Raw genomic sequence first — 13,856 nt, 5'->3', positions numbered from 1 at the left:
CTTTATGCATTCTCGTTTGGTGCTACGTCAGCAAAGGAATGTTTTAGATTTAAAAAAATATATATAAATATCACTAAATAGCCCAAAATGATGTAAATAATGGTCCTTTTGGGCTATTTTTGTACAATTATTAAGGGTATACATAATTAATTATGTATATAACTGTAATAATTATATTTTGGGGTATTTTTATATAATTATTGAGCATTTCTTGTTTTGATAATATAATTTATAGAGAAGGCGCACTGGATTCCTAAAAATGTCAACAATTTGTATATTATGGAATATTGCTATTTTCTTTGTGATAGTTGGCTTTTAGGTTAAATTCTGAGAGACAACAGTCACAAAATCTTGTGATAAATAATGTAAATTATTTTATTATAAAATTATGTTATGAATCAACAGGGCTTACCTTTATTTTTGATATAGGAAGCTTCTTTTCCAACTCTCCTTGTCCAACTCGCTAATAATTCATGGGGAAGGCGATATCAATTTTGCAAGACATTGTCATAAAGTTAGATTTTGGAGGTCTAAACTGTCTAATAATTAAGGATCGATTTTTTCTTTTTGGTGCTGTGGCAGGAATTTTGAGTTAAATTTAGGGGTCTAATAATTGGATATGGGGTGGGGGGGGGTTATTCTCTACATTCCTTAAGTCGGACTAGAACACCCCAACACCCCGAAAAGTTCTAGTCCGACTTAAGGAATGTAGAGAATAACCACCCACCCCACCCCATATCCAATTATTAGATCCCTTAAATTTAACTCAAAATTCCTGCCACAGCACCAAAAAGAAAAAATCGATCCTTAATTATTAGCCAGTTTAGACCTCCAAAATCTAACTTTATGACAATGTCTTGCAAAATTGATATCGCCTTCCCCATGAATTATTAGCGAGTTGGACAAGGAGAGTTGGAAAAGAAGCTTCCTATATCAAAAATAAAGGTAAGCCCTGTTGATTCATAATATAATAGAATATAGGAAATATCGAGCACTTAATAGCTCTCTAGTATCAAATCTATAAAATTATGTGTATTTGTTAATGGAAATAGTTTTTCTATTTTTATCATTATTCATGATTGAGTTCGTACGTTATATATTTTTATTGACTAGACGGATTGCATTTTAGGACATCGAAAAAATACTTAAATGTAAATAAATAAGTTAATTTTAGGCATAGAGTGGTCTAGTAAATCAGAATGTCTTATAATGCGGGATTTTAACTTCCCAGATATTGACTGGAACTCGTGGGTTGGTAACTCACACACTAGTAAGACTTTTGTGGATTTATTGGATGGTTGTTTTTTGCTTCAGCATGTTCGAGAGGGTAATATTCTTGATCTGGTTATCAGCAGTGATCATTCGTGTATTAAGAATTTGCAGATAAAGGAACCACTAGGTGGCACTGATCACAGTGTACTGATGTGGGATTTACTTAAAGATTTAATTACCATCAGGGGTAAAGGAAGGGGTTCTTGCTTCGTAAAGGTGAGTACAGTGGTCTCAGACAGTTTTTAAATTCTGTACAGTGGGATAAACTGATGATGTTACCAACAGTAAATTCTAAGTGGGAAGCATTCAAGGAATTAATCGTGGAAGCTACTAAAAGTTTCATACCTATTAAGAAATATTGTTCAAGGTTTAGGCCAAAATGGTTATCAAATGAACTAATGAGACTCGTGACAGAGAAGAAAAATGCATGGGATGCATATAAATTATGAAGCGACTCACAGCCTATGGAAGATATAAGCTAGTCTGTAATCAGGTCACAAAGGAGGTTAGGCAGGCGAAGGCAGATTACGAGAAATCTTTGGCAAAAGATGCTAAGAAAAACAGCTAGGATTTCTTTACTTATATAAACTAGAAGCAAGGGGATGAATCTGATTGGTCCACTTGATATTGATGGTTCTACTGTTGATGATCCTGCTCAGATAGCAAACAAACTGAATGAGTATTTTGCATCTACATTCACACATGAGGAGTTATTAAGGTTTGAAAATGGCAGAAGGTTATCAAATTGTAGCAGGGTGCTTAATGATTTTGTAATAACTGAGAGCAAAGTGGAGGAGAAATTGTTGAAGTTAAACATAAGAAAGGCACCTGGGGTGGGTGGGATTTATCCAGTTATATTAAAGGAGGTGGCAAAGCAACAAAGCAAACCTTTAGCCATAATTATGAGAGCATCCTTGGACTCAGGGGAGGTCCCCACAGACTGGAGATGTGCAAATGTATCCCCAATTCACAAAGTGGGATCGAAGGGTGACACGAATAATTACAGACCAGTTAGTTTAACTTCTGTTCCGGGTAAAATAATGGAGTCACTGGTTAAAGATGCATTGCAGGATCATCTAGACAAGACTGCAGCAATAATTCAGACACAGCATGGGTTTGTTAAGGGAAAGTCTTGTCTGACAAATTTGACAGGATATTATGATGTGGTTACAAAGGAACTGGATGCAAAAAATAATTTTGATATCATATATTTGGATTTCAGGAAAGCTTTTGACACTGTTGCGCATGAAAGACTATTCTACAGATTGGAGCAGAATGGTATTAAGGGTAAGTTGCTACAATGGATAAAAGGATGGATGAGTGGGAGAAGACAGAGGGTGGTAATCAATGGGTGCTGCTCTTCGTGGACTAATGTTATTAGTGGAGTCTCACAGGGTTCGATGTTGGGTCCACTATTGTTTTTTTATATTTATCAATGATATTGATGAAGGTATATCAGGCTTAATGTCGAAGTTTGCAGATGATACAAAGGTTGGCAGGGTTGTTAATGGCAGTGTGCTACTGCAACAGGATCTAGATAATTTGGGCAGATGGGCTAAGAAGTGGCAACTGAAGTTTAACTTTGACAAATGAAGAGTACTGCATATGGGTAGAAGTAACTCCAGAGAAACGTACCAATTGTGTGGTACTACACTTAAGGTGGTAGAAAATGAAAAAGACTTGGGAGTAATTGTGCAGTCAGATATGAAGTTTTCTGAGCAATGCAGACAGGCTGCCAGGACAGGTCATGGGGTTTTGTCTATGATATATAGGAATTCTGCTAGCAGGGAAAAGGAGGTGATTATCCCTGTGTATAAGGCAATGGTCAGGCCACGCCTTGAGTACTGCGTACAGTTCTGGAGGCCTCATTTTAGGAAGGATGTAGATTTACTTGAGCGTGTACAGAGAAGGGCAACAAGATTGGTGAGGGGAATGAAGGGATCCTCTTACCAAGAGAGGCTTAAGTTCTGCAAATTGCAGTGGCTGGAAACTATGCACGTGGAAGGTGATCTGATTGAGGTGTATAAGGCCTTGAATGGGTTGAGTACACTGAATTCTGATGGGATCCTTCCACTTGTTCAGATTACGAGCCTAAGGGGGAATAAATTCAAATTAAGAAAGGACAGATGTAGAATAGATGTGCGGAAATTTGCCTTTAGCCAGCGGGTGGTTAATTGCTGAAACAAACTTCCATCTGTCGTTGTAGAAGTTGATAGGTTAAATAAATTTAAGGAGGAACTGGACAGGCATTTGGAGGGAATAGTGTGATTTTTTTTTTTTTTTTTTTTTTTTTGGCTGTTGCTGCATAAACTCGTACACTTGCTTTCTTGCATCACATGCCACTTCTATTACTACTACTATTAGGCAGTAAAGGGCGAAATAACACAAAACAAAAGTCTAAAATCGACATGTCCATCGTTTTAAAGTATTTAAAGGTGGCCGTTTGCGTTTTATTTATTTATTATTATTATTTTTTTTTTTTATGAATGTTGCTCAAATGTACATCAAAGTGCCCTACATACAATCCCAAGACCATTTGAGAACCTGAACCTAAGTTCAGAATTTAAAATAAATAGATTATCAAGGACACGAAAATTTTCGAATATCAATCTATCAGTCAAATTAATGTTGATGCAAATGAAAGACCTGTATCCAAATATATATTGATAAAGTATTCAGAATAATATTAACAAACCTTGTAACTATATCTTCAAATGAATGAAGCTTTTTCAAAGTTGAAAACTTATTTTCCTCCGCGACACTTCCAACCGACCATGTTCATATATTATGTATACGACCACATGTGAAGAGAATTGTTTTTATTTACACACTTATATATAAATATGTAAATAAAAAACAATAAAAATGCTCAACTGCGGTCTTCCTCTTATTTCATACATTTTTGTTTCTTAGATTGAAATAAACTATCAAGAATATTGCCATGCATTTATGATTACTCACATATTTGTTGGTTCGTTGGTTACAGGGTGAAATTCTGACACTTGTAAAGAATTCAGCCAGTGTAATGATCGAGCGCATGCTTCCAAATGGAGCTGAGATTGCGATAGTTACCTTCGACCATCTCGACAGTTTACCTATGAGAATGAAAAGGATAACCAAAGACAACAGACAGATCATAGTAAACGCTTTACCAGCAGAAGAAGGATCTGACGTATCTTTTATAGGGAATGCATTAATCGGCAGTCTGAAGGTAAGAAATCATATTCAGATAAAACAGTTTACTACAAGTATCTTTATGATTTGCAATACATGTGTTATAATTCATAAGCTTTTTTTTTAAATATTTATTTATTATATATGTATATATTAACAGGCACTAACTGGACCAAGTATTTCTCCAGAAGGTGGTGTGGTTATTCTAATCACCAATGGTAGCAGAGCATTGGCTTATAGCCGTGAACTGGATGTTATTCCAATCTCCAAGGCTATGCAAGAACTGGTGAAATCGAAGGTGGTCTTGCACACCATAGCTATGGGTGAAATTGGTGCGGACAACCTTAAAACTCTCAGTGCAGACACCGGTGGTTTGAGCTTTGTAGTTAAAAATACATCTGATGAGAACACCACAGAACTAACAGATGCTTTGAGAAATATTGTGCAGTTACAGAAGTATCCGGAAGAAGAAGAAATAAAGGTAAATTGTAAACATTGATGCTTCTGTCCGTTCTGAAAGAATAAACAGTTTTCTTTTTTTAAACTTGAAATTAGTATTATAAAAATCCTCCATTCTTTGTGTCTTTCAGCTGTCGGAGGAATTTATTTTCTTGGGACCACTAGAAAAGAAATCAGTTACTATCGATAAGGAAGACGGACTTCAGCGGAAAGTGATTAAATTATCTTCTCTCGAGATTCATCAAATTATGTTGAAGTTTTATGGAGAAAATGGGAACGAGACCTTTTCCTTTTCCTTAAATACCAGTGATGATTCTACCCGTAAAAAAAGAGAGGCCAAGATCGATAGAAGTGTCCACGCTTATAATACGATGTTTATCTACATTGGGGCTGATGAAGTAAGTAATTCTGTTTTCAAAGGCTAACGATTTAAATTAGTGAACCAAATGTAATTGTAAAATTTACTTCCTTGCATGTCTGTGCATTTATTTATTTATCTATTCTCCACTTATCAATCCTTGCTATAGCCAGTGTCCTCGTTTTAGAGGCTAGGTTTTACTCTCCTAGCTTGCCCAGGTATAAACTATTTTTTTCGCGGGTTGCTGCCCACTATTTTATTATATTTGCTTCTTTTGCCATACTTGTTCTTCTTTATCCATTCCTACATTTTACCACATTACATACATACTACATTTTCAACAGCAATTTTAGAAATTACTTCAAAATGTTTTGACATGTTGTATTTACTAGATATATACCATGACTGTATTCCCTTGAATATGTTATCATAGTGATTTATCCATTAATTAATTTTGTATTATTGTTTCTAAGGCTGATATACTTCTCCCATTTTATTTTGGACTTTTTTTCATTCACTTTTTTTAATATTTTCTTACCTTCCTTCATAGTCCTTCTCTTAGATCTTGCAACCTGTACAGCCCATCTACCACTTTCTTTATTTTCTGTTTTATTAAAATAGTTTTTGAATTCTGTCAATGATCGTACACACATTTGCACCTCACACTAACTACAAAGCCACTGCTGAAATCCATTATTCCTGAATAACTCAGGTTCTCGTGTCTACCTGGAAACTGGGTTTTCATCCAGTAAAATACGCAAGTAGACCAGAAAACCGACAATTTATGAGCATAATACATGGGCAGATGAGATAGCTCTTTGGTGGCCCCAATATGGCAGTTTTTATTTTGCTCAAATTGTAGTTGGGCTACCCATAACTTTTGAATTGATCGTTATGACAATTCTTTTCCCATGCCAACATATCCCATTTAGTTCCTTCTCCATCTAATTAATGATTGCCTATGTGGATTTCATCAGTATCGATCCACAGATGTTATCTCCACTTAGACATTTCCATTGAGTCTAGCAATAAAAGCCTTTTAATTAAGCTGCTAAGATCTATATTTTTTTTGCAATTGGGTGGTTAGTCCTTGTCTCTCACAGTGTATGATGAGAAACATTTACATGGATGTTTATGGCTTCTAACTTACTGACCGCAACCGAAATATCAAGGTTCTGTTCATTCATTTGTTCGTTTCCTCTTGCATATCTCTGACTTGCCAGTTAGACAAACAACCGCAACTGCAATATTTGCCATCAGTTACTTAAATGATCTTCAGATCTTTCTCAGTGGAGAAGAAGAATTTTGATTAACTTCAATCAACATCTCCACTGGTTCCTGTCTCTGCTGTATCCAAATTTTTGTTATTCTCTAGAAATCTCTTTTTAAAGAGGCGCACTAAATTTTAATTAACCTTAACTTCTGCTGACCTTTCTTGGCATAAACATATCACATACTATCGGCTTTCTGTATAAATGGGAAATCCCCACATTTGAAAAAATATCCCCCAAAATCTCTGTCAAGAATAAAGTTTTTGTTTTCAGTAATCCCTCTCTCACTCTGGTTCCTGTCACACAAGTTCTTTTTTTTTAGATACATTTTTTATTATTTTTTTTCCATGGGCACTCTTTAATTGACATTTGCAGTTCCAATTATTTTTAATTTTTTTTCTAGACAGATCGTCAACTAGCATAGCAAACTTTATTTTCAAGGACGAAAATGAAATGATCTTTTTTGAATAAATAGAACCTTGAGAGAAAAAAGAATTATATTTTTAAAACTTTACCTGAAAATATTACACTGCCGTTTGTGAATCGAGCAATAAATCATTGGAATTGATCACCAAATGCAGTTTGATTCATTAACCATCTCCTTAAAACTTATCTGTAATTCCAAGTGTACATGACAATTTAAAAAGTAAACTGTCAACTGAATTCTTGATTTTCTGTGCATGGAAATCGTTCTGATCAATGGACTGACTGTAAATAATTTCTTTCCCCAAGGTTAAGAAAGTCGAGATGGAGAATAGGTTGAGCACACCGGCAAAAATCATGATGTACGTCACGTCCGATGCTAATAATGCAGCTGGAAAACCGGTTCGAATTCGAGCTTGGGTCGACCAAAGTGTACTATCTAAACCAGAACAAGTCAGGATATTTACAGAAGTCACCAAAGGTTCGAGCAGTGTCCTTCGGGCACACGTAACAGCATCTATTTCATTACCAAATGGTCATAAGAAGAGTATTGCCCTTTACGACAAGGGGGCAGGTAAGCATAGCGTTAAGAAACGCAGTTGTACACACTACTCACAAAATATAACTGATCACAATAAAGACTTAATTCCTAACTTGATAATTGATCTTTTTTCAGGTTGTGATATCAGAAAGAACGATGGGGTTTATTCTGCTGCATTCGCATACTTTAATGGTACTGGCTCCTATCCTGTTTTAATCAGAGTACATGGCGATAATGCCGTTCTTGGTACACCTTCGACCACGGTACAAGACGTAAAAGGTAAGTTGAATCTTCATCACAGAATATTATTAATTACGATGAAGGCTTCTAAGTTCTGGATAAATAACAAGTGGGGCGCGGCATGGATGATTCTATAAGGTGTTTTAATGCGTTTTGGTCTAATTGTAACCATTCTTCCAGTAGGATATTACATAGCCGCGACAAAGTTGATTGGTTCTAGAAATGCGTGTCGTGTTCTCGACGTTGCAATTTTCATCCATACAGTGGCCATTACCTTTGGGATAAAAGTGTAACATTGCAGGGTGTAGTAGATCTAATACAAAATTCAGGCACTCCCTGGATGACATTCGACCTTCCACCAATATCAACGAACCCAGTCCGTGCCAACAAAACACTCCCCATACCATGATACCACCTCCAGATGCTTGGGTTGTCTTAACAAGGCAAGCAGCGTTTGTTATTTCTTGAGTTTTTAATTTTTTAACTAAAATTTTTCATACATCACTCCAACTTCACGCTACAAAGTTTATCGTGATTCGTCTGACCACATGACTTTTTTTCCACTGTCCAATCACGACGTTCTCTGCACCACTGCCAGCGAATTTTTCAGTTTTCCTTTGAAACAAGTGTCTTCCGAATAGTCAGAAGACTGCCAATGCCCAATTCCTTCAACTCCCTGCACATGGTACGGGTTGAAATAGAGCAGTTCTGGGCTTGGTTGAATTCAGATGTTATTTGCTGCACACTGGATGTCCTCTCTTTTTCCGTGCAGTCCTCCTTAGCGTACGATGGCTTCGCTCTTGAAGTATTGTTTTGTTTTTCTGCCATATTTACACCTTTGAGATGTGGAAGAACCGCTTGCTTTCCAGTTATTAAAAACCTTTGAGGTAGATGCTTTTGAGAAACCAGTTATGTCTTTTGTTATTTGAATCATGGCACCTGCTAAGCGTGCACCCACGATGAGACCTTTTCCAAAGTCTGATGGACCAGGCGTTTTCATCATCTCTCTCAAGAATTTTTAAAGCTTCTCTTGTTCTATTCGATACTTAAAATAATAAATAAAAAAATCGAACCTTGTACTGATTTCGCCTCCTTTTGAAGGTAATTAATATCAAATCTTAAACATTTTGGCTCATGCTTTGTTATTTTGTTTTATAATGTTATGTTATATTTTAATTAAATTATAATTATAAAATTTAAAAAAATAATAGCGATTTATTTCAAGTTTATAATGTTATTTATTCAACCATTCTGTCCCATAAACTGCATGAATTATCCCTGCTTGATTTTATTTTTCACTGTTTATTTCTTAGACCTGCCCACTGAAACTCCTTCAGCTAGCTTCGTTGCCAGTGATTTTGAACTCGTGAAGAATTTACATGAAGAAGCAGATCATACTGGAGAACCACTTCCAAAATTTAACCGGGTAGCCCACACAGAGTTTGAACTCCAGGACAGCGATGAATCCGAAGTTCTCTCACTTCCACCTAATAGAGTTACAGATTTAAGAGTGACTAATGTGACTGGTGGAGAACAGGTCTCTCTTCGATGGACTTCCCCAGAGCATTCCAGCCATAGTAAGTAGCCAATGCGTATACGGTGTTTCAATTAAAAGGCACAGAGGTATATCTGGCTTATTAGGTTTAGACTGTTTTCCATCTGGACCTTTTTTATCGTATTTGAGCTAAAATTTTTGAAATTGGTGTTAAAATTGGACTAAGTAGAGTTTACGATTACTAAATCTAAATTGTGCCTAACTGTAATTTTTAAAAAATATACGTTTAATTGAGATAATTAACAAATTAGTTCTCGCTAGATGGCAAAACCGTATCTAATCCATTTTCCTAATTGTGATTTCTCTTTAGGTGCTGTCGTTGATCTACGAGCCAGTGACCAAAAAGAAAAACTGCTAAATGATTTTGAAAATAACTACAAATTCGATGAAGGAGATATCCTATCTGGTAGCATCACACCAAGTCCATCGGGTGAACAAGAAACTTGGATTGTAAGAATTGACCAATCACTTCTTCGGCCTCTTAACTCGACTCACACCTCCGATTTGTATTTTGCTATTCGGGTTGTGGATTCATCTACCAGCGAAACATCCAACATCGCATCTGCATATTTTGGATATGAGCTGGATCCCACCGAGCCTGAGAAAAGCAGCGGCAACACCACAGCAATTGTAATCGGGGTCATAATAGCCTGCCTGATAGTGTTGTGTATAGTGGTTGGTGTGTTGATCTACTACCGCAATAGAAGCCACGAATATGACGCTGTGAAGGGAAAAATTCAATCTTGAAATAGGTACCTGATGAAACCCTGAGAAACTGTGATTCTATGCATTCCAAAAGTGGATTGGGGTGGGGGGATTTAAAGCCAAAGAAGGTATCGATTCCAGTGCGAAGTCTTCTCCTGGTGCTTTAATGCGTATGTACAAGATATGATCGTCAGATTGTATTGATATTGGTTAATTTGTGAACTTTGGCGAATCTACAGACTAAACAAAAATATAAGCCGGAATAGTGGTAAGAAATAAGGATGGCAGATGGAAGAGGTGTAAAAATTGTATAAACTGCAATTTCTGTTAAAGGTGTTTTGCCAACTATATGCATAAAACTCTAGTCTCGTGTGCTCTGAATCGGACATTACGAATGGTACAGAAGTTTAACAACCCATTCTCATACCATTCTACTCATTTTCTGGATCCATTTTGGAGAATATGAGCAAAAGAAAATTCCTTTTCATCATTTTGTATGTAATATCATCATGCGTTTGATCTTTTCATTTTTTTAAGAAAAATTCGTTGTTTATTTTGTTTTTTAAACATAGTGATGTTACATCTAAGTGTGGTTCGTTCGTTTTTCTGTAATATAATACTGATGCACTTTAAGCATTCCCTGTACACTATCCCTTAGTCCTCTTAGTAAATTATTTTACTGAAATAAGAGCTCGCAGGCGCACTTGTCTAAAGATTGTTCTCTCTTTTGCTATTCGTTGATAAGGATCTCGTGCCAAAATTGACAGTGCGAATAGAGGACACTCTTTGGCCAGACCATGTAAAATTGCTGTTAATATAACAAAATTGTTGCTTTGTTTCTCTTCACATTTCTGTTATGACTTCGGACTATTTATGTGATTTTTGTATGCTCAAATTATTGTGAGAATTAAAACGTTTGTTTTTTCCATACGTGTGTGCTTCTTTCTTTTAATAGAATAACTTTCATACTTAAGAACTTATCGAGTTACAACGACACGTTGGATATCAGATGATTGAGTTCAGTAACTTCAGTAGTTACTATAAGTTAAAGAGACCTTGAATCGTTTTAAAAATCCCGATTAATACCTTCATTTTAATTTTACAGGCAAAAACAATCACCTATTTTAAAAGTGGCGCTATTTCGTAGTGGTTCCAGTGAGGGCGCTGTAGTTTCTGTCCCGGAGTCGAGCACACTAAAACATTCAGGAAAAATGGTGCGATGGTCGAATGAACATCATTTTTTTAAAAAAATCAAGAGAATTGGACATATCCCCACCTCTCATACACACTTCATACAAATGGCCAGTTTTGGCGTAAGCTTCAACACAAGAACTACATTTGCGCTAATGGGGGAGGGGGAACCCTGGGATCAACCACAACAACACATGAATATCCTGAATATATCCTTCCTCTGTACCTGCGGAGAACTGGAAGACTGGGACTGATGCATATACTCAGATCTAATAACCAACTACTCCTAGACCTTACACTACATCACTTCGGCCAGAAACTAAGTTATTGGAGTCTAACGATGCCTTCCGTGCACTGACCAGTTATGCCAACGAGGTCTTTCCTCGTCGCTGGCATCACCTGCAACTTCCTAACACTACCTCTGAACAACCTCCTCCACACAGAAACTGATACCACCAGAAACTGGAAATTGGGCTCCTAACCCACTCTTACTGCTGGCCCAGATCGCACACATACGCGGGATGATCCTTAGTAGCCACCCAACTAGGTGCCCCCACGCCAATCCATGGTTCGCCATTGTGACGATCTCTGACTCTTTAATTTGAACTTTACCTGTTCTCTTCTCCCTACCCACAGTCCTCCTCCAGGACTCCCTCAACTGCACCTAGCACTCTTTTTGCCCCTTTTCTCCTGGGGGAAGCCTACATTCTGCCACTGTCTTCCACTTTCCTGTCTTTTCTTTGCGCCTTCCTTGGCACCACCCCCTCTCGCTTCTGCAAGAGTGTGGACAGCCCGTCATGTTTTTCTACTCCCTGGCCCGGCTCCTTGTGCCAGTGGACACAAGGAGCTGGTGGGAAGCTCTTTCCTGGTGATCGAATCTCCCAGTAACAGAGAGGCCAATCAAACAACACACTACTCACATCGACTGGCTTTGCAATGTTTTGCAGCATCAGAGAGTACTTAACGCAGATTTGTGGGGAACTGCATAACAATAACGCTACGTCCACTATATATCCCCTTCTGTCTGCGCGAGTAGCACAGTGGAAAAGGTCCAGGTTTTTTTCAGGTGGCTGAGTTAGTCAGGCTCAGACGGAGATAGCAAGGTTTTTTACCTGGAACCCGGGATTTTTCGTCCAGTAAAGCAGGCAAATCGATCAGAGAACGTATGCAATTTGCAGTCACAATGTACATGAGTAGTTGAAGGTATCTTTCCAGGTGACCCTAATATAATAATAATAAAATATCCCTCCCTTCGGGGAACCTTGTGGGATAGATATGGAAAATACTTGAACCCCTGAGTGGGATAAATCGGCGGGCTCCCTGCCAAGTGGATGATTTCTCCCTCTGCTAACCCTATTTAGGGTAGGATATCTACTTGTTGGTTTGGCATGCCAGGAGGGATAAAATACCGAAGCTAGATTCTCCAGTATGAAAACTCTTTGAACAGGGAGACCTTTGGGGTTAGATTTATTGGCTTGGTGTTGCCCTGACAGAATATTCATCCCTTACCACCTTCCACAGAGAGCTTCTTAGTCCTCTTCATAAATGAAACATCATGATCTCTAGCATGCTGTTGCCTCATAAATACTCCTTAGAAGTTTATTCACGCTTAGGCACTTTTACTCTCTTCACTCTTCCCATCCTTCTTGAGGGCATCCCACCTACTACAGGTTTTCCTAACTCCTACTCGCCTCAGGGACATCCCTCTTGGTGTCCCCCTTTCATTCCCTTCTTCCACTGTCTCAATTTTTCTCTTCCTTTGAGGCTTCCGCCAGGGGCCAGCATCATCAGACGTTCTTATCCACTTCTGGTCCGGCTACTCGTGCCGTGGACGAATGCTGGGAAGTGCCTTCCTTGGTGATCACACCTCTCAGTAACTAAGAGGCCAGAAAAACAACACATAACTTACGGTACCCAACATAACTCACACTCATCTTGCTTTTCGGAGTCTTGCATCTTCACAATGCCTCAGTGCGGTTTTGTGGGAACCACTGGCAAAGATGCTCGGTAGGGTTTAGACCACGACTCTGGGCTAGCCAATCCAACTTTTCTACACCCATGTCTCAAACCACTCTGTTACAACCCGAGGAGTTGGCATGGCGCGTTTTCTTGCTGATACAGATCTTCCCAGAAGTATTGCCATAATGTTGGAAGTGCATAATTGTCCAGGCTGTCCTGGTATTGCATATCATTCATGGTTTTTTCGATAACGACTAAAGGACCCAAGCCAAACCATGAGAGCAGCCCCGTACCATGACGCTGCCTCCACCAAACTTCATTGTTGGGAGGATACAATCAGGAAGGAACTGTTCCCCTGGCATTCGCCACACTCAGGAACAACCATGAGACTGGTAGAGTGCAAACCTCGACTCGTCTGTCCATAGGACTGTTTTCCACTGCTCTACAGTCCAGGATTGGCGCTCCTTACACCGTGTTAATCAGCGTCTCCCATTTGTTGAGGTCATCAATTCTGTTGAACTGTTGAGGTAATTCTGGTGAACGTGTCATCTTGCATGCCCACTTTTGCAATTGTCTGTTCGAAGCCCAGTGTGCAAATAATACAGGTTCTGTGACATATTGCAGATTGTTGTTTGTTTAGGGATTTATTAGGCGCATCGGCAACAGTGGCCATAGTTCGCCACGTATTGCAGATACAGTTCCTTGATA

General features: G+C 38.2%; 1 protein-coding gene across 1 annotated transcript in view; it reads left to right on the top strand.

Moving 5' to 3' along the window:
• Positions 1-10,924, top strand: part of LOC150088771 (uncharacterized) — a 202,530-nt gene extending 191,606 nt beyond the window's left edge. Inside the window, exons 59-65 of the mRNA XM_090370318.1 lie at positions 4,259-4,483; positions 4,607-4,927; positions 5,037-5,303; positions 7,267-7,531; positions 7,634-7,777; positions 9,052-9,315; positions 9,604-10,924. Coding sequence (XP_090226444.1) covers positions 4,259-4,483; positions 4,607-4,927; positions 5,037-5,303; positions 7,267-7,531; positions 7,634-7,777; positions 9,052-9,315; positions 9,604-10,040 — 1,923 coding nt within the window. The 3' untranslated portion in view covers positions 10,041-10,924. The remainder of the gene's footprint in view (positions 1-4,258; positions 4,484-4,606; positions 4,928-5,036; positions 5,304-7,266; positions 7,532-7,633; positions 7,778-9,051; positions 9,316-9,603) is intronic.
• Positions 10,925-13,856: the final 2,932 nt, after the last annotated feature.

Source organism: Mastigoproctus giganteus, chromosome 3 (genome assembly GCF_048544385.1).
Source record: "Mastigoproctus giganteus isolate SK-2022 chromosome 3, ASM4854438v1, whole genome shotgun sequence".
NCBI classification, from domain to species: Eukaryota; Metazoa; Arthropoda; class Arachnida; order Uropygi; family Thelyphonidae; genus Mastigoproctus; species Mastigoproctus giganteus.
The sequence above is the reverse complement of the archived record's forward strand: the minus strand, read 5'-3'. Positions and strand labels throughout refer to the sequence as shown.